A 24,495-nucleotide genomic window follows, 5' to 3' on the forward strand; every position below is an offset into this window, starting at 1 on the left:
GTAACAGTGGAATATCTATATAATGAAAATATCCATATATACTGTCTAGTGTGTCTACATAAAATGCTATCTAGGTTACATAAATTGAGCCTTTTATATGCCTGTAAGGTCGTCGAGGCTAGGGCAAGTGCTATGGGCTAAGATGGAGTCTGAAGAGGTGGAAGATTGGGAGTGAGTCTGCAGTTCTGACTGCAATGGGAAGTTCATTCCATAGTTTAGATTGGGAGTGAGTCTGCAGTTCTGACTGCAATGGGAAGTTCATTCCATAGTTTAGATTGGGAGTGAGTCTGCAGTTCTGACTGCAATGGGAAGTTAATTCCATAGTTTTGGAGCCAGAAGGGAGAAGAGTCTGGGACGTGTGGAGCGTTGTCCCGGGTGTTTTAGAGAAGGGAGAAGAGTCTGGGACGTGTGGAGCGTTGTCCAGGGTGTTTTAGAGAAGGGAGAAGAGTCTGGGACGCGTGGAGCGTTGTCCAGGGTGTTTTAGAGAAGGGAGAAGAGTCTGGAACGTGTGGAGCATTGTCCAGGGTGTTTTAGAGAAGGGAGAAGAGTCTGGGACGTGTGGAGCGTTGTCCAGGGTGTTTTAGAGAAGGGAGAAGAGTCTGGGACGTGTGGAGCGTTGTCCAGGGTGTTTTAGAGAACGGAGAAGAGTCTGGGACGTGTGGAGCATTGTCCAGGGTGTTTTAGAGAACGGAGAAGAGTCTGGGACGTGTGGAGCATTGTCCAGGGTGTTTTAGAGAACGGAGAAGAGTCTGGGACGTGTGGAGCGTTGTCCAGGGTGTTTTAGAGAAGGGAGAAGAGTCTGGGACGCGTGGAGCGTTGTCCAGGGTGTTTTAGAGAAGGGAGAAGAGTCTGGAACGTGTGGAGCGTTGTCCAGGGTGTTTTAGAGAAGGGAGAAGAGTCTGGGACGTGTGGAGCATTGTCCAGGGTGTTTTAGAGAAGGTACTTCCAGCTTCCCTGCGTCGGCTGATCTGAGCGCGCTGAGGGTTTGTAGGGTTCGATCAGACATGCAGTAGTGTTAGGGTTAGACCACTAGGGGGCAGTATTTCCTACCTGTGTCCTTTGAACACTTGGTTTCCATCGTTGTCGGACTGGAAGGTTTTTTCACGACTTAAACTCTGAATAAAAATAAACACAACAAACAATTATAAATTACCTGGCCGGACAGTGACACCTAGTGGTGACATTATTATATATTATTATATTATATTAACACTTATTATGCTAATGACGTGTATAGCCCTAGAATGTCTGAGATACATATTTATTTTTTTCATTCTTCCAAATATATATATATATAATTTTTTTTTCTTTCCTTCTTCAGCGATCCTAGAACGGTTTCACTGCCGTTCACTTCCTTGTTTACGGGCCGACTAAAGTTGCTCATAACTCTAAATCTACGGAGCTCTCCATGGTTTAGATCAGAACGATGTTCTGTCTTCATTTCTGACCTCAGCAGCACCTCGTTAGGAATATTAACACTTCTACAGAGACATCAGACGAGGTAGTGGAATATTAACACTTCTACAGAGACATCAGACGAGGTAGTGGAATATTAACACTTCTATAGAGACATCAGACGAGGTAGTGGAATATTAACACTTCTACAGAGACATCAGACGAGGTAGTGGAATATTAACACTTCTAGAGACATCAGACGAGGTAGTGGAATATTAACACTTCTACAGACATCAGACGAGGTAGTGGAATATTAACACTTCTAGAGACATCAGACGAGGTAGTGGAATATTAACACTTCTAGAGACATCAGACGAGGTAGTGGAATATTAACACTTCTATAGAGACATCAGACGAGGTAGTGGAATATTAACACTTCTACAGAGACATCAGACGAGGTAGTGGAATATTAACACTTCTATAGACATCAGACGAGGTAGTGGAATATTAACACTTCTATAGAGACATCAGACGAGGTAGTGGAATATTAACACTTCTACAGAGACATCAGACGAGGTAGTGGAATATTAACACTTCTATAGAGACATCAGACGAGGTAGTGGAATATTAACACTTCTAGAGACATCAGACGAGGTAGTGGAATATTAACACTTCTACAGACATCAGACGAGGTAGTGGAATATTAACACTTCTATAGAGACATCAGACGAGGTAGTGGAATATTAACACTTCTAGAGACATCAGACGAGGTAGTGGAATATTAACACTTCTACAGACATCAGACGAGGTAGTGGAATATTAACACTTCTAGAGAGACATCAGACGAGGTAGTGGAATATTAACACTTCTATAGAGACATCAGACGAGGTAGTGGAATATTAACACTTCTATAGAGACATCAGACGAGGTAGTGGAATATTAACACTTCTAGAGACATCAGACGAGGTAGTGGAATATTAACACTTCTACAGAGACATCAGACGAGGTAGTGGAATATTAACACTTCTACAGACATCAGACGAGGTAGTGGAATATTAACACTTCTACAGACATCAGACGAGGTAGTGGAATATTAACACTTCTATAGACATCAGACGAGGTAGTGGAATATTAACACTTCTATAGAGACATCAGACGAGGTAGTGGAATATTAACACTTCTAGAGACATCAGACGAGGTAGTGGAATATTAACACTTCTAGAGACATCAGACGAGGTAGTGGAATATTAACACTTCTACAGAGACATCAGACGAGGTAGCGTTGAGGTACTGAGGGAACATTATGCCTCCCGGTTTTTTGGGGGAAATGAAAAGGCGGGGAATTTCAGAGTAAAATCTGCCTCATCTGCGTGGCACTCTAGAGCCTTTATTATGAAGAATTCCCGGCAAAAAAAGTGTTTAATTACCTGGCTGGACAGTGACACCTAGTGGTGACATTAATAATTACCTGGCTGGACAGTGACACCTGGAAGATGTTCCCGTCACTTCCTCCACAGAACAAGAAGTACTCACAGGGGTCAAAGGTCACCGACATGATGCCGACATCAAAGAGAACGGAGAGCAACATCTGACCTGAGGATAGTTCCCATACCTGGAAGAGACACACATACACACTAATGTTAAATATATACACACACATTAATGTTAAATATTCACCTAACATCTGACCCAAGGATAGTTCCCATACCTGGAAGAGACACACATCCTACAGTACTATAAATGCGTCACGTCTGTGTGCGTACGTGTGTGTGTGTGCATGTGGTTGTAATGCACGTAACTCAAGAACCGTTTGCTCCACCGACTTCACATTCGACACACGCGTTCCACACCCCCACAGGGAGTGCAGTGCCCGGTATCGAGTCGGTCGGACCCACGGTTCTCCAGAACCACCACAAAAGGCTCTGGTCAGGCTCTGCCAGTGGGCCTAATGAGGCCAACTCCTTTCACCTGGGCCAGGCTCTGCCAGTGGGCCTAATGAGGCCAACTCCTTTCACCTGGGCCAGGCTCTGCCAGTGGGCCTAATGAGGCCAACTCCTTTCACCTGGGCCAGGCTCTGCCAGTGGGCCTAATGAGGCCAACTCCTTTCACCTGGGCCAGGCTCTGCCAGTGGGCCTAATGAGGCCAACTCCTTTCACCTGGGCCAGGCTCTGCCAGTGGGCCTAATGAGGCCAACTCCTTTCACCTGGGCCAGGCTCTGCCAGTGGGCCTAATGAGGCCAACTCTGCCAGTGGGCCTAATGAGGCCAACTCCTTTCACCTGTGCAATTTCCAGCCTCTGCCTCAGCCAATTGAGGCTCAAACAATCAGGCTCTGCCAGTGGGCCGAATTGATTGCAAAGTACACTTTTCAGTTTGCAGTCTTCACACACGCACGCACGCGCGCGCGCGCACGCACACGCACACGCACACGCACACGCACACGCACACACACACACACGAAAAATTATGATCTAAGTCACGCCAGCATTTTTCCCATTTGAGCTCTTATTTTGAAAAGCCACATTTCCAGTCTACCGGAAGTAGTATTATCCTAGTAAGCTCAACAGAGCCTGGACAGGCCTTGTTTACAATATGAATCCAAACCGGGGCACTGGAGGGCTCCACATCGTCGGCTCTGTGCTGTCAAAGAAACGTTATGCAATCTGGGACAAGGAATAGGAGATACAGGCGATTGAAAGAAATGGATAGAATGGATTATTATGGCGACAACGATCTAAGATGGACGATCCAGTGCTGTGACAACATTGCTAGCTAACCGGCTAACGTAAGTAGCATTATGGCTCGATCGATCGAATGCACTATAAAAGCGCAATTGCCATTAATCAACGGCAATGGCGATAAGCGTAATATCAAAAAATAGGCTTCAATTGACCTACATCTACGGCAATGGCCCTGAAAGAATTAACGGTCTGGTCCAATGAGCTCGTAGCCAGTCTGGCCTGAGTTCCCATCATGCCACAGTGTTTTGTAGTTTTGTAGTTCTATTACCTTAGCGGTCTGGTCCAATGAGCTCGTAGCCACTCTGGCCTGAGTTCCCATCATGCCACAGTGCAGGTCAGTGATTGGCAGAGAGTGACGAGACAGAACGTGGCGAGGCTCCGAAGACTGACTCCCATCACACTGTATGACACTGGAAATATATATACACATATATACATAAATATATACATATAATACACACTGTACATATAATATACAGTACACTACTGACTGACTGACGGCGCCCGCCGGAAATAGAGTTTAAACTGGGCTGCTTACTGTCTGTCTGTCTGGTCGGTCAGGCTGTCTGGTCTGGCTGTGCGTTAGAGAAAGGGGCTGCTTACTGGCTGGCTGGCTGTCTGGTCTGGCTGTGCGTTAGAGAAAGTGTTTAAACTGGGCTGCTTACTGGCTGGCTGGCTGTCTGGTCTGGCTGCGCGTTAGAGAAAGTGTTTAAACGGGGCTGCTTACTGGCTGGCTGGCTGTCTGGTCTGGCTGTGCGTTAGAGAAAGTGTTTAAACGGGGCTGCTTACTGGCTGGCTGGCTGTCTGGTCTGGCTGCGCGTTAGAGAAAGTGTTTAAACTGGGCTGCTTACTGGCTGGCTGGCTGTCTGGTCTGGCTGTGCGTTAGAGAAAGTGTTTAAACTGGGCTGCTTACTGGCTGGCTGGCTGTCTGGTCTGGCTGCGCGTTAGAGAAAGTGTTTAAACTAGGCTGCTTACTGGCTGGCTGGCTGTCTGGTCTGGCTGTGCGTTAGAGAAAGTGTTTAAACTGGGCTGCTTACTGGCTGGCTGGCTGTCTGGTCTGGCTGCGCGTTAGAGAAAGTGTTTAAACTGGGCTGCTTACTGGCTGGCTGGCTGTCTGGTCTGGCTGTGCGTTAGAGAAAGTGTTTAAACGGTGCTGCTTACTGGCTGGCTGGCTGTCTGGTCTGGCTGCGTGTTAGAGAAAGTGTTTAAACTGGGCTGCTTACTGGCTGGCTGGCTGGCTGTCTGGCTGTGCGTTAGAGAAAGTGTTTAAACGGGGCTGCTTACTGGCTGGCTGGCTGTCTGGTCTGGCTGTGCGTTAGAGAAAGTGTTTAAACGGGGCTGCTTACTGGCTGGCTGGCTGTCTGGTCTGGCTGCGCGTTAGAGAGTACAGACGTATTTGCTGACTGAACCTGGGCTGTCAATCTGGCATCAGGGCCCGTTGGGACATTCCCTTCAGGGCCCGTTGGGACATTCCCTCCATCAGGGCCCGTTGGGACATTCCCTCCATCAGGGCCCGTTGGGACATTCCCTCCACCATCAGGGCCCGTTGGGACATTCCCTCCACCAGGGCCCGTTGGGACATTCCCTTCAGGGCCCGTTGGGACATTCCCTTCAGGGCCCGTTGGGACATTCCCTCCATCAGGGCCCGTTGGGACATTCCCTCCATCAGGGCCCGTTGGGACATTCCCTCCATCAGGGCCCGTTGGGACATTCCCTCCACCAGTCCATCAGGGCCCGTTGGGACATTCCCTCCATCAGGGCCCGTTGGGACATTCCCTCCATCAGGGCCCGTTGGGACATTCCCTCCACCAGTCCATCAGGGCCCGTTGGGACATTCCCTCCACCAGGGCCCGTTGGGACATCCCCTCCATCAGGGCCCGTTGGGACATTCCCTCCATCAGGGCCCGTTGGGACATTCCCTCCATCAGGGCCCGTTGGGACATTCCCTCCACCAGGGCCCGTTGGGACATCCCCTCCATCAGGGCCCGTTGGGACATTCCCTCCATCAGGGCCCGTTGGGACATTCCCTCCATCAGGGCCCGTTGGGACATTCCCTCCATCAGGGCCCGTTGGGACATTCCCTCCATCAGGGCCCGTTGGGACATTCCCTCCACCAGGGCCCGTTGGGACATCCCCTCCATCAGGGCCCGTTGGGACATTCCCTCCATCAGGGCCCGTTGGGACATTCCCTCCACCAGGGCCCGTTGGGACATTCCCTCCACCAGTCCATCAGGGCCCGTTGGGACATTCCCTCCACCAGGGCCTCCATCAGGGCCCGTTGGGACATTCCCTCCACCAGTCCATCAGGGCCCGTTGGGACATTCCCTCCACCAGGGCCCGTTGGGACATTCCCTCCACCAGGGCCTCCATCAGGGCCCGTTGGGACATTCCCTCCACCAGGGCCTCCATCAGGGCCCGTTGGGACATTCCCTCCACCAGTGGATCGCTGGTTAGACTGGCACCAATATGACCCGATATCACCAAATAAGGGCCGATCCGATACAGTATCGGGTATCTCTAATATATATATGTATATGTATATATATATATATACACATATACACATACACATGTATATGTTATAATACACACTTAACGACACTGTATTAAGATCGTCTGATAAATGCCTAAAATGCTGCCTAAAATGCATAAGTTAATATTAAGGGTAGTATATTATTGATATTAGGTAGTATTGCATCTGTAGTATCTACTTGTACCTGTACAGACTCCAGGTCAGTATTAAGGTAGTATTAAGGTAGTATTTATGTACCTGTACAGACTCCAGATCAGTATTAAGGTAGTATTAAGGTAGTATTTATGTACCTGTACAGACTCCAGATCAGTATTAAGGTAGTATTAAGGTAGTATTTATGTACCTGTACAGACTCCAGATCAGTATTAAGGTAGTATGGCTTCTTGGTTAGAGTGGGTGACAATGTTATCACACGTAAAGATGAAATTACCTACCTAGGTTCCATCCTGGAGGCTAATCTTTCCGGTGATAAAATGGCCACCAACGTAATCAAAAAAGTCAACCATAGAACAAGATTCCTCTACAGGATCTCCTCACTGGTCAACAAAAACACCTTGAAGACCTTAACAGGAGCCCTTGTACAGGGTTTCTTTGACTATGCATGCACCTCCTGGTACCACAGCACCTCAAAGGCCCTTAAAACCAGGCTCCAGACTTCCCAAAACAAACTGGTCAGGCTCCTACTTGACCTAGCCCCCCGAACCCACCTCACCCCTGCCCACTTCGAAAGGCTGGAATGGCTTAGGGTCGACGACAGAGTACAGCATCTTGCAATGGGTCTGGTCCACAAGATTCGATACACCACCAAGATACCCATGTACCTGTCTAGATACTTCCTTAATGTTAACGAAGTCCACACCCACAACACCAGAGGGAGTGCAACGAACCATGTACAACCCAGATTCGGCACAAACAAAGGACTAAATTATTTTCGCTCCTATGCCACCAAAATGTGGAACGCCCTACCAACTGTCATTAAGACATGCAAATCCCTTGACTCCTTCAAAACCGCTCTCAAAGGGCACCTACGGATGGCTGCAATTCGAAACTGGCCCCCGTAAAATCTGAATCCCCCCCCCCCCCCGCTTCCCCTCACTGTATATATTTCTTTTCCCTTTTTACCTCCTTTATGATGAATTCCTGTTCTGTCTATAGAAGTGTCTATTTGTACGTCTCTAAATGTTTTGATGATTTGAACATGGTGGACCCTATTGGAAACAAGTGTAATGCTTAATTGGGTCGTCCACTCACAGTTAACAGCCTTTGTATTGAGTTTGTGCTTGAAATGTACTGTAATTCTGCAAACTGTTAATAAATTCTTCAATCAATCAATCAAGTATTAAGGTAGTATTTATGTACCTGTACAGACTCCAGATCAGTATTAAGGTAGTATTTATGTACCTGTACAGACTCCAGGTCAGTATTAAGGTAGTATTTATGTACCTGTACAGACTCCAGATCAGTATTAAGGTAGTATTTATGTACCTGTACAGACTCCAGATCAGTATTAAGGTAGTATTTATGTACCTGTACAGACTCCAGATCAGTATTAAGGTAGTATTTATGTACCTGTACAGACTCCAGATCAGTATTAAGGTAGTATTAATGTACCTGTACAGACTCCAGGTCAGTATTAAGGTAGTATTTATGTACCTGTACAGACTCCAGGTCAGTATTAAGGTAGTATTAAGGTAGTATTTATGTACCTGTACAGACTCCAGGTCAGTATTAAGGTAGTATTTATGTACCTGTACAGACTCCAGATCAGTATTAAGGTAGTATTTATGTACCTGTACAGACTCCAGATCAGTATTAAGGTAGTATTTATGTACCTGTACAGACTCCAGATCAGTATTAAGGTAGTATTTATGTACCTGTACAGACTCCAGATCAGTATTAAGGTAGTATGTATGTACCTGTACAGACTCCAGATCAGTATTAAGGTAGTATTAATGTACCTGTACAGACTCCAGGTCAGTATTAAGGTAGTATTTATGTACCTGTACAGACTCCAGGTCAGTATTAAGGTAGTATTAAGGTAGTATTTATGTACCTGTACAGACTCAAGGTCAGTATTAAGGTAGTATTTATGTACCTGTACAGACTCCAGATCAGTATTAAGGTAGTATTTATGTACCTGTACAGACTCCAGATCAGTATTAAGGTAGTATTTATGTACCTGTACAGACTCCAGGTCAGTATTAAGGTAGTATTTATGTACCTGTACAGACTCCAGGTCAGTATTAAGGTAGTATGTATGTACAGACTCCAGATCAGTATTTAGGTAGTATTTATAATGGTGCATTTATATGGTAAATGGTGCATTTATATTAGCCTGGTTAATAAACCAGACCGAATCAGCCGTTGGCAAAAAAAAGTTGCCTACCAGCGGATTACGGTCTGGCGAGGCTCAGTAGCACGCCTCTTTCCTACAGCAGAGAACAGGTCGGACCAATCGGGACACGGTATGCAATATAGGCGGGCTTTGGTACAGTGACGTTCAATGCTTGAGACTTTTGACTGACAGTAGCTCTGACCAATTGCGTCAAAGAGAAAATGTTCCCCGGGAAATGAAATCCAAGTGGAGCCAGCCCAGACTGATATACCGCGACAGTGTTGTGTGATATTAGTCTGGCTTATTAGCCAGGCTACATTTATATAGCGCCTTTATCCAAGGCGCTTTACAGAGATTGTGCATTACATTCACCCATTCATACACCGATGGCAGCGGAAACCATGCAAGGCACAAACTAGCACATCGGGAGCGATTTGGGGTTCAGTGTCTTGCTCAAGGACACTTCGACAGTAACTCTGGGGGAGCCCGTGTTCGAACTGGCAACCTCACGGTTCCCATCCAGCCACTCTACCCCTGAGCCACCGCCTGTACCCCTGTACAGACTCCAGATCAGTATTAAGGTAGTATTTATGTACCTGTACAGACTCCAGATCAGTATTAAGGTAGTATTTATGTACCTGTACAGACTCCAGATCAGTATTAAGGTAGTATTTATGTACCTGTACAGACTCCAGATCAGTATTAAGGTAGTATTTATGTACCTGTACAGACTCCAGATCAGTATTAAGGTAGTATTAATGTACCTGTACAGACTCCAGATCAGTATTAAGGTAGTATTTATTACCTGTACAGACTCCAGATCAGTATTAAGGTAGTATTTATGTACCTGTACAGACTCCAGATCAGTATTAAGGTAGTATTTATGTACCTGTACAGACTCCAGATCAGTATTAAGGTAGTATGGCTTCTTGGTTAGAGTGGGTGACAATGTTATCACACGTAAAGATGAAATTACCTACCTAGGTTCCATCCTGGAGGCTAATCTTTCCGGTGATAAAATGGCCACCAACGTAATCAAAAAAGTCAACCATAGAACAAGATTCCTCTACAGGATCTCCTCACTGGTCAACAAAAACACCTTGAAGACCTTAACAGGAGCCCTTGTACAGGGTTTCTTTGACTATGCATGCACCTCCTGGTACCACAGCACCTCAAAGGCCCTTAAAACCAGGCTCCAGACTTCCCAAAACAAACTGGTCAGGCTCCTACTTGACCTAGCCCCCCGAACCCACCTCACCCCTGCCCACTTCGAAAGGCTGGAATGGCTTAGGGTCGACGACAGAGTACAGCATCTTGCAATGGGTCTGGTCCACAAGATTCGATACACCACCAAGATACCCATGTACCTGTCTAGATACTTCCTTAATGTTAACGAAGTCCACACCCACAACACCAGAGGGAGTGCAACGAACCATGTACAACCCAGATTCGGCACAAACAAAGGACTAAATTATTTTCGCTCCTATGCCACCAAAATGTGGAACGCCCTACCAACTGTCATTAAGACATGCAAATCCCTTGACTCCTTCAAAACCGCTCTCAAAGGGCACCTACGGATGGCTGCAATTCGAAACTGGCCCCCGTAAAATCTGAATCCCCCCCCCCCCCGCTTCCCCTCACTGTATATATTTCTTTTCCCTTTTTACCTCCTTTATGATGAATTCCTGTTCTGTCTATAGAAGTGTCTATTTGTACGTCTCTAAATGTTTTGATGATTTGAACATGGTGGACCCTATTGGAAACAAGTGTAATGCTTAATTGGGTCGTCCACTCACAGTTAACAGCCTTTGTATTGAGTTTGTGCTTGAAATGTACTGTAATTCTGCAAACTGTTAATAAATTCTTCAATCAATCAATCAAGTATTAAGGTAGTATTTATGTACCTGTACAGACTCCAGATCAGTATTAAGGTAGTATTTATGTACCTGTACAGACTCCAGGTCAGTATTAAGGTAGTATTTATGTACCTGTACAGACTCCAGATCAGTATTAAGGTAGTATTTATGTACCTGTACAGACTCCAGATCAGTATTAAGGTAGTATTTATGTACCTGTACAGACTCCAGATCAGTATTAAGGTAGTATTTATGTACCTGTACAGACTCCAGATCAGTATTAAGGTAGTATTAATGTACCTGTACAGACTCCAGGTCAGTATTAAGGTAGTATTTATGTACCTGTACAGACTCCAGGTCAGTATTAAGGTAGTATTAAGGTAGTATTTATGTACCTGTACAGACTCCAGGTCAGTATTAAGGTAGTATTTATGTACCTGTACAGACTCCAGATCAGTATTAAGGTAGTATTTATGTACCTGTACAGACTCCAGATCAGTATTAAGGTAGTATTTATGTACCTGTACAGACTCCAGATCAGTATTAAGGTAGTATTTATGTACCTGTACAGACTCCAGATCAGTATTAAGGTAGTATGTATGTACCTGTACAGACTCCAGATCAGTATTAAGGTAGTATTAATGTACCTGTACAGACTCCAGGTCAGTATTAAGGTAGTATTTATGTACCTGTACAGACTCCAGGTCAGTATTAAGGTAGTATTAAGGTAGTATTTATGTACCTGTACAGACTCAAGGTCAGTATTAAGGTAGTATTTATGTACCTGTACAGACTCCAGATCAGTATTAAGGTAGTATTTATGTACCTGTACAGACTCCAGATCAGTATTAAGGTAGTATTTATGTACCTGTACAGACTCCAGGTCAGTATTAAGGTAGTATTTATGTACCTGTACAGACTCCAGGTCAGTATTAAGGTAGTATGTATGTACAGACTCCAGATCAGTATTTAGGTAGTATTTATAATGGTGCATTTATATGGTAAATGGTGCATTTATATTAGCCTGGTTAATAAACCAGACCGAATCAGCCGTTGGCAAAAAAAAGTTGCCTACCAGCGGATTACGGTCTGGCGAGGCTCAGTAGCACGCCTCTTTCCTACAGCAGAGAACAGGTCGGACCAATCGGGACACGGTATGCAATATAGGCGGGCTTTGGTACAGTGACGTTCAATGCTTGAGACTTTTGACTGACAGTAGCTCTGACCAATTGCGTCAAAGAGAAAATGTTCCCCGGGAAATGAAATCCAAGTGGAGCCAGCCCAGACTGATATACCGCGACAGTGTTGTGTGATATTAGTCTGGCTTATTAGCCAGGCTACATTTATATAGCGCCTTTATCCAAGGCGCTTTACAGAGATTGTGCATTACATTCACCCATTCATACACCGATGGCAGCGGAAACCATGCAAGGCACAAACTAGCACATCGGGAGCGATTTGGGGTTCAGTGTCTTGCTCAAGGACACTTCGACAGTAACTCTGGGGGAGCCCGTGTTCGAACTGGCAACCTCACGGTTCCCATCCAGCCACTCTACCCCTGAGCCACCGCCTGTACCCCTGTACAGACTCCAGATCAGTATTAAGGTAGTATTTATGTACCTGTACAGACTCCAGATCAGTATTAAGGTAGTATTTATGTACCTGTACAGACTCCAGATCAGTATTAAGGTAGTATTTATGTACCTGTACAGACTCCAGATCAGTATTAAGGTAGTATTAATGTACCTGTACAGACTCCAGATCAGTATTAAGGTAGTATTTATTACCTGTACAGACTCCAGATCAGTATTAAGGTAGTATTTATGTACCTGTACAGACTCCAGATCAGTATTAAGGTAGTATTTATGTACCTGTACAGACTCCAGATCAGTATTAAGGTAGTATTAATGTACCTGTACAGACTCCAGATCAGTATTAAGGTAGTATTTAGGTAGTATTTATGTACCTGTACAGACTCCAGATCAGTATTAAGGTAGTATTTATGTACCTGTACAGACTCCAGATCAGTATTAAGGTAGTATTAATGTACCTGTACAGACTCCAGATCAGTATTAAGGTAGTATTTAGGTAGTATTTATGTACCTGTACAGACTCCAGATCAGTATTAAGGTAGTATTAATGTACCTGTACAGACTCCAGATCAGTATTAAGGTAGTATTTATGTACCTGTACAGACTCCAGATCAGTATTAAGGTAGTATTTATGTACCTGTACAGACTCCAGATCAGTATTAAGGTAGTATTAATGTACCTGTACAGACTCCAGATCAGTATTAAGGTAGTATTTATTACCTGTACAGACTCCAGATCAGTATTAAGGTAGTATTAAGGTAGTAGTTATGTACCTGTACAGACTCCAGATCAGTATTAATGTAGTATTAATGTACCCGTACAGACTCCAGATCAGTATTAAGGTAGTATTTATTACCTGTACAGACTCCAGGTCAGTATGAAGGTAGTATTTATGTACCTGTACAGACTCCAGATCAGTATTAAGGTAGTATTTATTACCTGTACAGACTCCAGATCAGTATTAAGGTAGTATTTATGTACCTGTACAGACTCCAGATCAGTATTAAGGTAGTATTTATGTACCTGTACAGACTCCAGATCAGTATTAAGGTAGTATTAATGTACCTGTACAGACTCCAGATCAGTATTAAGGTAGTATTAATGTACCTGTACAGACTCCAGATCAGTATTAAGGTAGTATTAATGTACCTGTACAGACTCCAGGTCAGTATTAAGGTAGTATTAAGGTAGTATTTATGTACCTGTACAGACTCCAGATCAGTATTAAGGTAGTATTAATGTACCTGTACAGACTCCAGATCAGTATTAAGGTAGTATGTATTACCTGTACAGACTCCAGATCAGTATTAAGGTAGTATTAAGGTAGTATTTATGTACCTGTACAGACTCCAGATCAGTATTAAGGTAGTATTAAGGTAGTATTTATGTACCTGTACAGACTCCAGATCAGTATTAAGGTAGTATGGCTTCTTGGTTGGAGTGGGTGACAATGTTATCACACGTAAAGATGAAATTACCTACCTAGGTTCCATCCTGGAGGCTAATCTTTCCGGTGATAAAATGGCCACCAACGTAATCAAAAAAGTCAACCATAGAACAAGATTCCTCTACAGGATCTCCTCACTGGTCAACAAAAACACCTTGAAGACCTTAACAGGAGCCCTTGTACAGGGTTTCTTTGACTATGCATGCACCTCCTGGTACCACAGCACCTCAAAGGCCCTTAAAACCAGGCTCCAGACTTCCCAAAACAAACTGGTCAGGCTCCTACTTGACCTAGCCCCCCGAACCCACCTCACCCCTGCCCACTTCGAAAGGCTGGAATGGCTTAGGGTCGACGACAGAGTACAGCATCTTGCAATGGGTCTGGTCCACAAGATTCGATACACCACCAAGATACCCATGTACCTGTCTAGATACTTCCTTAATGTTAACGAAGTCCACACCCACAACACCAGAGGGAGTGCAACGAACCATGTACAACCCAGATTCGGCACAAACAAAGGACTAAATTATTTTCGCTCCTATGCCACCAAAATGTGGAACGCCCTACCAACTGTCATTAAGACATGCAAATCCCTTGACTCCTTCAAAACCGCTCTCAAAGGGCACCTACGGATGGCTGCAATTCGAAACTGGCCCCCGTAAAATCTGAATCCCCCCCCCCCCCCGCTTCCCCTCACTGTATATATTTCTTTTCCCTTTTTACCTCCTTTATGATGAATTCCTGTTCTGTCTATAGAAGTGTCTATTTGTACGTCTCTAAATGTTTTGATGATTTGAACATGGTGGACCCTATTGGAAACAAGTGTAATGCTTAATTGGGTCGTCCACTCACAGTTAACAGCCTTTGTATTGAGTTTGTGCTTGAAATGTACTGTAATTCTGCAAACTGTTAATAAATTCTTCAATCAATCAATCAAGTATTAAGGTAGTATTTATGTACCTGTACAGACTCCAGATCAGTATTAAGGTAGTATTTATGTACCTGTACAGACTCCAGGTCAGTATTAAGGTAGTATTTATGTACCTGTACAGACTCCAGATCAGTATTAAGGTAGTATTTATGTACCTGTACAGACTCCAGATCAGTATTAAGGTAGTATTTATGTACCTGTACAGACTCCAGATCAGTATTAAGGTAGTATTAATGTACCTGTACAGACTCCAGGTCAGTATTAAGGTAGTATTTATGTACCTGTACAGACTCCAGGTCAGTATTAAGGTAGTATTAAGGTAGTATTTATGTACCTGTACAGACTCCAGGTCAGTATTAAGGTAGTATTTATGTACCTGTACAGACTCCAGATCAGTATTAAGGTAGTATTTATGTACCTGTACAGACTCCAGATCAGTATTAAGGTAGTATTTATGTACCTGTACAGACTCCAGATCAGTATTAAGGTAGTATTTATGTACCTGTACAGACTCCAGATCAGTATTAAGGTAGTATGTATGTACCTGTACAGACTCCAGATCAGTATTAAGGTAGTATTAATGTACCTGTACAGACTCCAGGTCAGTATTAAGGTAGTATTTATGTACCTGTACAGACTCCAGGTCAGTATTAAGGTAGTATTTATGTACCTGTACAGACTCAAGGTCAGTATTAAGGTAGTATTTATGTACCTGTACAGACTCCAGATCAGTATTAAGGTAGTATTTATGTACCTGTACAGACTCCAGATCAGTATTAAGGTAGTATTTATGTACCTGTACAGACTCCAGGTCAGTATTAAGGTAGTATTTATGTACCTGTACAGACTCCAGGTCAGTATTAAGGTAGTATGTATGTACAGACTCCAGATCAGTATTTAGGTAGTATTTATAATGGTGCATTTATATGGTAAATGGTGCATTTATATTAGCCTGGTTAATAAACCAGACCGAATCAGCCGTTGGCAAAAAAAAGTTGCCTACCAGCGGATTACGGTCTGGCGAGGCTCAGTAGCACGCCTCTTTCCTACAGCAGAGAACAGGTCGGACCAATCGGGACACGGTATGCAATATAGGCGGGCTTTGGTACAGTGACGTTCAATGCTTGAGACTTTTGACTGACAGTAGCTCTGACCAATTGCGTCAAAGAGAAAATGTTCCCCGGGAAATGAAATCCAAGTGGAGCCAGCCCAGACTGATATACCGCGACAGTGTTGTGTGATATTAGTCTGGCTTATTAGCCAGGCTACATTTATATAGCGCCTTTATCCAAGGCGCTTTACAGAGATTGTGCATTACATTCACCCATTCATACACCGATGGCAGCGGAAACCATGCAAGGCACAAACTAGCACATCGGGAGCGATTTGGGGTTCAGTGTCTTGCTCAAGGACACTTCGACAGTAACTCTGGGGGAGCCCGTGTTCGAACTGGCAACCTCACGGTTCCCATCCAGCCACTCTACCCCTGAGCCACCGCCTGTACCCCTGTACAGACTCCAGATCAGTATTAAGGTAGTATTTATGTACCTGTACAGACTCCAGATCAGTATTAAGGTAGTATTTATGTACCTGTACAGACTCCAGATCAGTATTAAGGTAGTATTTATGTACCTGTACAGACTCCAGATCAGTATTAAGGTAGTATTTATGTACCTGTACAGACTCCAGATCAGTATTAAGGTAGTATTAATGTACCTGTACAGACTCCAGATCAGTATTAAGGTAGTATTTATTACCTGTACAGACTCCAGATCAGTATTAAGGTAGTATTTATGTACCTGTACAGACTCCAGATCAGTATTAAGGTAGTATTTATGTACCTGTACAGACTCCAGATCAGTATTAAGGTAGTATTAATGTACCTGTACAGACTCCAGATCAGTATTAAGGTAGTATTTAGGTAGTATTTATGTACCTGTACAGACTCCAGATCAGTATTAAGGTAGTATTAATGTACCTGTACAGACTCCAGATCAGTATTAAGGTAGTATTTATGTACCTGTACAGACTCCAGATCAGTATTAAGGTAGTATTAATGTACCTGTACAGACTCCAGATCAGTATTAAGGTAGTATTTATTACCTGTACAGACTCCAGATCAGTATTAAGGTAGTATTAAGGTAGTAGTTATGTACCTGTACAGACTCCAGATCAGTATTAATGTAGTATTAATGTACCCGTACAGACTCCAGATCAGTATTAAGGTAGTATTTATTACCTGTACAGACTCCAGGTCAGTATGAAGGTAGTATTTATGTACCTGTACAGACTCCAGATCAGTATTAAGGTAGTATTTATGTACCTGTACAGACTCCAGATCAGTATTAAGGTAGTATTTATGTACCTGTACAGACTCCAGATCAGTATTAAGGTAGTATTAATGTACCTGTACAGACTCCAGATCAGTATTAAGGTAGTATTAATGTACCTGTACAGACTCCAGATCAGTATTAAGGTAGTATTAATGTACCTGTACAGACTCCAGGTCAGTATTAAGGTAGTATTAAGGTAGTATTTATGTACCTGTACAGACTCCAGATCAGTATTAAGGTAGTATTAATGTACCTGTACAGACTCCAGATCAGTATTAAGGTAGTATGTATTACCTGTACAGACTCCAGATCAGTATTAAGGTAGTATTAAGGTAGTATTTATGTACCTGTACAGACTCCAGATCAGTATTAATGTAGTATTAATGTACCCGTACAGACTCCAGATCGGTATTAAGGTAGTATTTATTACCTGTACAGACTCCAGGTCAGTATTAAGGTAGTATTTATGTACCTGTACAGACTCCAGATCAGTATTAAGGTAGTATTTATTACCTGTACAGACTCCAGATCAGTATTAAGGTAGTATTAAGGTAGTATTTATGTACCTGTACAGACTCCAGATCAGTATTAAGGTAGTATTAATGTACCTGTACAGACTCCAGATCAGTATTAAGGTAGTATTTATTACCTGTACAGACTCCAGATCAGTATTAAGGTAGTATTAAGGTAGTATTTATGTACCTGTACAGACTCCAGATCAGTATTAATGTAGTATGAATGTACCTGTACAGACTCCAGATCAGTATTAAGGTAGTATTTATTACCTGTACAGACTCCAGATCAGCGCTACGTTGTCCTTTCCTCCAGAAACAAAATGGCTGCTGTCGTCTGTGAACTTTATGCAGGTGAGGTCCTGGTAGTGTCTACAGAGGACGGCCAGCAGACTGCCTGAAGAAACCTACAATATAATAATAATATAATATAATGTACAGGTGAGGTCCTGATAGTGTCTACAGAGGAAACACCATATTAATGTACAGTTGAGGTCCTGATAGAATCTACAGAGGAAACACCATATTAATGTACAGGTGAGGTCCTGATAGTGTCTACAGAGGAAACACCATATTAATGTACAGGTGAGGTCCTGATAGAATCTACAGAGGAAACACCATATTAATGTACAGTTGAGGTCCTGATAGAATCTACAGAGGAAACACCATATTAATGTACAGGTGAGGTCCTGATAGTGTCTACAGAGGAAACACCATATTAATGTACAGTTGAGGTCCTGATAGAATCTACAGAGGAAACACCATATTAATGTACAGTTGAGGTCCTGATAGAATCTACAGAGGAAACACCATATTAATGTACAGGTGAGGTCCTGATAGTGTCTACAGAGGAAACACCATATTAATGTACAGTTGAGGTCCTGATAGTGTCTACAGAGGAAACACCATATTAATGTACAGGTGAGGTCCTGATAGTGTCTACAGAGGAAACACCATATTAATGTACAGGTGAGGTCCTGATAGTGTCTACAGAGGACGGCCAGCAGACTGCCTGAAGAAACCTACAATATAATATAATATACATTAGAAAACACCATATTAATGTACAGGTGAGGTCCTGATAGTGTCTACAGAGGAAACACCATATTAATGTACAGGTGAGGTCCTGATAGTGTCTACAGAGGAAACACCATATTAATGTACAGGTGAGGTCCTGATAGTGTCTACAGAGGAAACACCATATTAATGTACAGGTGAGGTCCTGATAGTATCTACAGAGAACTGCCAGCAGACTGCCTGAAGAAACCTACAATATACACAATAACACTGTTTTTATATATAAGTAATAAGTATTATATATAATATACTGTTTTAATAATAAGTCTGTGGTCCGTCGGGTGTATATCTATAGCCTCTGTTTACATTTATTATAATGTAATATACTGTTATACAATACAATAATGTCTTCTAAATTCAAGAACCGCTGTCTGTCTATCCACTTCCCTAGCATAGAGCAAGGCAGCTGCTCGCTTCCAGCGCCTCCTCACAACGCCACAACGCACGGACAGCCTCACGGAACCTAGCGCCGGGCAGCCCTGTCCTCCACCCTCAATCTGCCCTGCATTACACACGCCAAACATTCTAACAATCATCTTAATTAAATTAATTTGCGTCAAAAACAACTCATCTCCCCGCAAATCACGTGTCACCAGTGTCACCAGTGAAATGCATGTTGGGACGGACACTGATTAATACTGGGACATAGTTTTCCACGCAACATCCTCCTTGAATTCTCCAACGCACCTCCCCTTTTCCACACTGCCCCCAGGCAGGCATCAGACCTATACATCAGACCCACAGGGGGAAAACAACTCGGACCCATAGTAGCCTACAGCTACTCTTGCGTCCGTCGACATAACTTCTTCTTTGGGGAAGCATCGCGGCCAACGCGGGGGTTGCGTGGCACAGGCACCTGAAAGCCAGCTCTGACAGTTGGACGGGGCATGTTCACATGAACACACGCGCTGTTTCGACACCACACTGTCCGCTCCCTCCTCTACCACCTCCTTCACCGTGCCGTAACCACACTGTCCGCTCCCTCCTCTACCACCTCCTTCGCCGTGCCGTAACCACACTGTCCGCTCCCTCCTCTACCACCTCCTTCGCAGTGCCGTACACATGGGCTACAAGCACGCTGAAAGCCTGGACACTGACAACGACAGGTTACAGCCCTGCGCGCACCCAGCGTGGCTGCGTGACACACTGAACAGCTCCATCACCCAGCGTGGCTGCGTGACACACTGAACAGCTCCATCACCCAGCGTGGCTGCGTGACACACTGAACAGCTCCATCACCCAGCGTGGCTGCGTGACACACTGAACAGCTCCATCACCCAGCGTGGCTGCGTGACACACTGAACAGCTCCATCACCCAGCGTGGCTGCGTGACACACTGAACAGCTCCATCACCCAGCGTGGCTGCGTGACACACTGAACAGCTCCATCACCCAGCGTGGCTGCGTGACACACTGAACAGCTCCATCACCCAGCGTGGCTGCGTGACACACTGAACAGCTCCATCACCCAGCGTGGCTGCGTGACACACTGAACAGCTCCATCACCCAGCGTGGCTGCGTGACACACTGAACAGCTCCATCACCCAGCGTGGCTGCGTGACACACTGAACAGCTCCATCACCCAGCGTGGCTGTGTGACACACTGAACAGCTCCATCACCCAGCGTGGCTGCGTGACACACTGAACAGCTCCATCACCCAGCGTGGCTGCGTGACACACTGAACAGCTCCATCACCCAGCGTGGCTGCGTGACACACTGAACAGCTACATCACAACGGAATGCTTATCTGTCGGGGACTCGGGGTGGCCAAATAGACGTTTTCTTAACCGCCTACCGTTAGCACACAACAACAACAGGGTTTAACTCCACCCGGACGGGGCATTGCCTTGGCAACAGTTACAATACTGTGCACTTTTATATCTGTTGGATCATAACATATGAATACTATAATCCAGGGAAGACAGATCCTGTGCCGTCGGAACAACACAATGATAAAAATACATACAGACAGATGCAATGACCAACGCTGGCTCAGTAGCTCACGAACGACACATTCCTAAATCACACAAAACATCTCATTCTTAACACTTAGACCGCTATCATTTATTGAAAAATTAGGATCTAATTCACGCCAGCATTTTTTTAATTTGAGCTCTTATTTTGAAAATCCGCCATTTCCGGTCCACAACCGGTAGTCCTACGTTAGGAGTTTTCACACAGCTGGATGGGCCTTGTTTACAATGTGAATCCAGGCCGGAGCTCCGGAGAGCTCTAGATTGTCAGCTCTGTGCCGTCAAAGAAACGCTGTTTTGACCAAAAATGCCATCTGGGACAAGGAATAGGAGTTACAGGCGATTGAAAGAAATGGATAGAATGGATGCTTATGGCGACGACGATCTAAGATGGGCGATCCAATGCTGTGCTAACAACACAGCTAGCTAACCGGCTAACGTGAGTAGCATTTTGGCTCGAGCAATCGAACGCGCTATAAAAGCTCAATTGCCGAAGGCCGTCGGCAATGGCGTTAAGCGCCAGTATCAAAATTAAGCTTCAATTGACTTTAATCGTCGGCAATGGCGCGGAAGCTGTTAACCTGATTATATAAAGGACAAACTACAACTTGCTTTGCAGCCCAAAAAGCCAACCTCCGCGTTCACCGTTGAATAGCTTATATCAGACGGTGAGCGGTTAGGGACCGTCTACAAAGTGCATTCCTAAATCACTGCTACGCCGATGACACACAACTGTTTCTATCCTTCCCCCCCTCTGCCTCTCAGGTGGAAGAGCGCATCACTGCATGCCTGGCTGACATCTCACAGTGGATGTCCTCTAACCACCTCAAGCTGAACCCAGACAAGACTGAGCTTCTCTTCTTCCCAGCTAAGTCCTGCCCTATGCGGGAGCTAACTATTTCCGTAGACAACGCCCTGGTAACGTCTGTCCCAACAGCCAGGAACCTTGGTGTTGTCCTGGACAGTCAGCTCTCGTTCAAAACTCACATCACAGCTGTCACTCGATCCTGCAGGTTCACACTCTATAACATACGACGAATTAGACCGTTCCTCACCCAGGAATCAGCCCAGCTCCTAATCCAGACAACAGTCTTGTCAAAACTCGACTATTGTAACGCCCTCCTTACTGGCATGTGCACTTAAGCCTCTCCAACTGATCCAAAATGCCGCAGCTCGCTTGGTCTTCAACCAGCCAAAATTCTCACATGTCTCCCCCCTGCTCCGCTCCCTCCACTGGCTCCCGGTCGCTGCCCGCACAGAATACAAAACCCTGATGCTGGCATTCAAAGCAATCAGAGGTATGGCTCCCCCATATCTTGCAAGTATGATTGAACCCTACAAACCCTCTCAGATCAGTCAATGCAGGGAAGCTGGAAGTACCCTCACTAAAAACGCCGGGACAACGCTCCACACGTCCCAAACTCTTCTCCCTTCTGGCTCCAAAACTGTGGAATGCACTCCCCGTTGCAGTCAGAACTGCAGCATCACTCCCGATCTTCCGCCGTAGTCTGAAAACCCACCTTTTCAGACTCCATCATGGCCCATAGCACTTATCCTACCCCCTTAGACAGCACTTTTTAGACTTAGATAGCATTTGATACAGACTTATAGTATGTTATGTAGACAGCACAATAATTGCATTGTATGTAGTCATAGCACTTCATAGTACATATGTACAGCATAGTATAGTATATATGTATAGTTTATATGTACAGTGTCATTATATAGATATGTTCTAGCTACGTTCTTAGCTTACGCATGTTTCTTGATAAATGCTTTTTATATATGTGATGTATTCCCATGCTTTTGTTCTTGCTTAATGTAAGTCGCTCTGGATTAAGAGCATCTGCTAAATGCCTAAATTGTAAATTGTAAAGTGCAACACCGAACGTGAAAATATTCAATAACTTTTATAGGCAGAATAGCATCACCAAATTTACATCACACATCAATGGTGTACTTATGATTGTACTGCAGCATTTTCTTAGCCTACTTTTGTGCCCAACCCAACTTCCCAAGACCATCTGTAAACAATCCCCCCCCCCCATCAGTAATGTGATCCATTACATCACATTACCCACAAGTTCATATATTCAGATCTATTACATCACATTACCCACAAGTTATTATATTCAGAACGGGTAAGGACTAGAGCCCTGCACAGGCCTAAAATATAGGCCCTGGCCCGGGCCGGGCCCGTGGAGTTAAGGCCCGGCCCGGACCTAAGCCCGTTGGTAAAGTCCAGAAACGGCCCGGGCCCGGCCCGAAGCCTGACATATTTTTATTTATTATTTCTAGCATGCGTGCCGCCGCGGTCGCTTTATTGGTGCACGGATGCAGCAGCAGCAGCCACTCTTACAGCTGCACTATCTGGCGCTCTGATAAACCCACATTAAGAACAAGAAGTCAATAACTAAATCACACTAAAAAGTAGCCTACTTAATTATAGTTTTATACAGTTACTGCTGCACGTGCACTGTCAATCAGCGCAACGCGTTGTGAGCTTGTAGATCGGCTATCGCGGACTCACGCTGCATTATAAAACCCAGACCCACAATAATAAGAACACTTACGTTATGTATCTGCAGTTTCTGCACTGTACAAATCCAACTTTGTTTAGTGTGGTAATAATGCTCCCGCCGTATTTAGATTGTTTTTATTGCGGACGCGGACCTAGCGGTAGCCTACTCGGAGTCGGTGTGTGTGTTTGTGTGTGTGCTGTGCGAGTGCGTGTGTGCGCGCACACATCTGCGCTGCATAATAATTAGGAGAGAGAGAGAGAGAGAGAGAGAGAGAGAGTTTAGACGCGGAGCGAGAGAGAATGTAAAACGTTGTTTCAAAGTCTTTATAGTTTTTACCAGATTTGAGTGTGCTTGTGTGTGTGTGGGTGGGGGGGGGGGGGGGGGGGGGGTTATTGTCACGTCACTATGGAGCAGGCAGCAGCATGCTGACGCGCTGCTGAAGCAAGTCCAGTCTGGGTGAAATTCACATCGGAAAATTAATATAACGGCGCGTGAGCCCGCCCGGCCCACGGCCCGTTGGTCAGGGACAGAGACGGCCCGGCAAACGGGCCGGGTCGGGCCCCATCAGGTCCCGACGGGCTTGCAGGTCTCTAGTAAGGACTAGTATTTAAAACTTTATAAACACAACACAATAATATATTTATCATTTTAAATCTCACCCCCACACGACAAGGCGAAATTAAGTCAAATGACCGCCAAATACCACGTGAATATGTGGCAACACAAAGCGCCCCTCACTTCACACAGGTGTGATTTCTATCATTGTGAGAACAATGTAACTTTTCAGGAATAGAAAGCCTGCAGTTTCTATTAGCTTGGACTCCCCATCGATGATGTCACTGGTGGACGGGTTTCTGAACTGTCCACAGCCCTCCTATGAGACACAGACTGGTTTCTGAACTGTCCACAGCCCTCTTATGAGACACAGACTGGTTTTTGAACTGCCCACAGCCCTCCTATGAGACACAGACTGGTTTCTGAACTGCCCACAGCCCTCCTATGAGAAACAGACTGGTTTCTGAACTGCCCACAGACACAGACTGGTTTCTTAACTGCCCACAGCCCTCCTATGAGACACAGACTGGTTTCTGAACTGCCCACAGCCCTCCTATGAGACACAGACTGGTTTCTGAACTGCCCACAGCCCTCCTATGAGACACAGACTGGTTTCTGAACTGCCCAGTCCTATGAGGGGGGGGGGGGGGTAACTTTTACCTCCCACAGGCAGAGGGACACAGTATTATATTAAT

At 44.8% G+C, this 24,495-nt stretch overlaps 1 protein-coding gene across 1 annotated transcript in view; it reads right to left on the bottom strand.

Moving 5' to 3' along the window:
- wdr18 (WD repeat domain 18) overlaps positions 1-24,495 on the bottom strand; it is a 40,244-nt gene that overhangs the window by 9,866 nt on the left and 5,883 nt on the right. The window contains exons 4-7 of the mRNA XM_079505895.1: positions 17,947-18,080; positions 4,403-4,544; positions 2,864-3,007; positions 1,051-1,115 (exon numbers count right to left, since the gene is read on the bottom strand). Of these exons, the coding sequence (XP_079362021.1) occupies positions 1,051-1,115; positions 2,864-3,007; positions 4,403-4,544; positions 17,947-18,080 (485 nt within the window). The remainder of the gene's footprint in view (positions 1-1,050; positions 1,116-2,863; positions 3,008-4,402; positions 4,545-17,946; positions 18,081-24,495) is intronic.

This window comes from Electrona antarctica (genome assembly GCF_951216825.1).
Source record: "Electrona antarctica genome assembly, chromosome: 7".
In the NCBI taxonomy this organism is placed as follows: domain Eukaryota; kingdom Metazoa; phylum Chordata; class Actinopteri; order Myctophiformes; family Myctophidae; genus Electrona; species Electrona antarctica.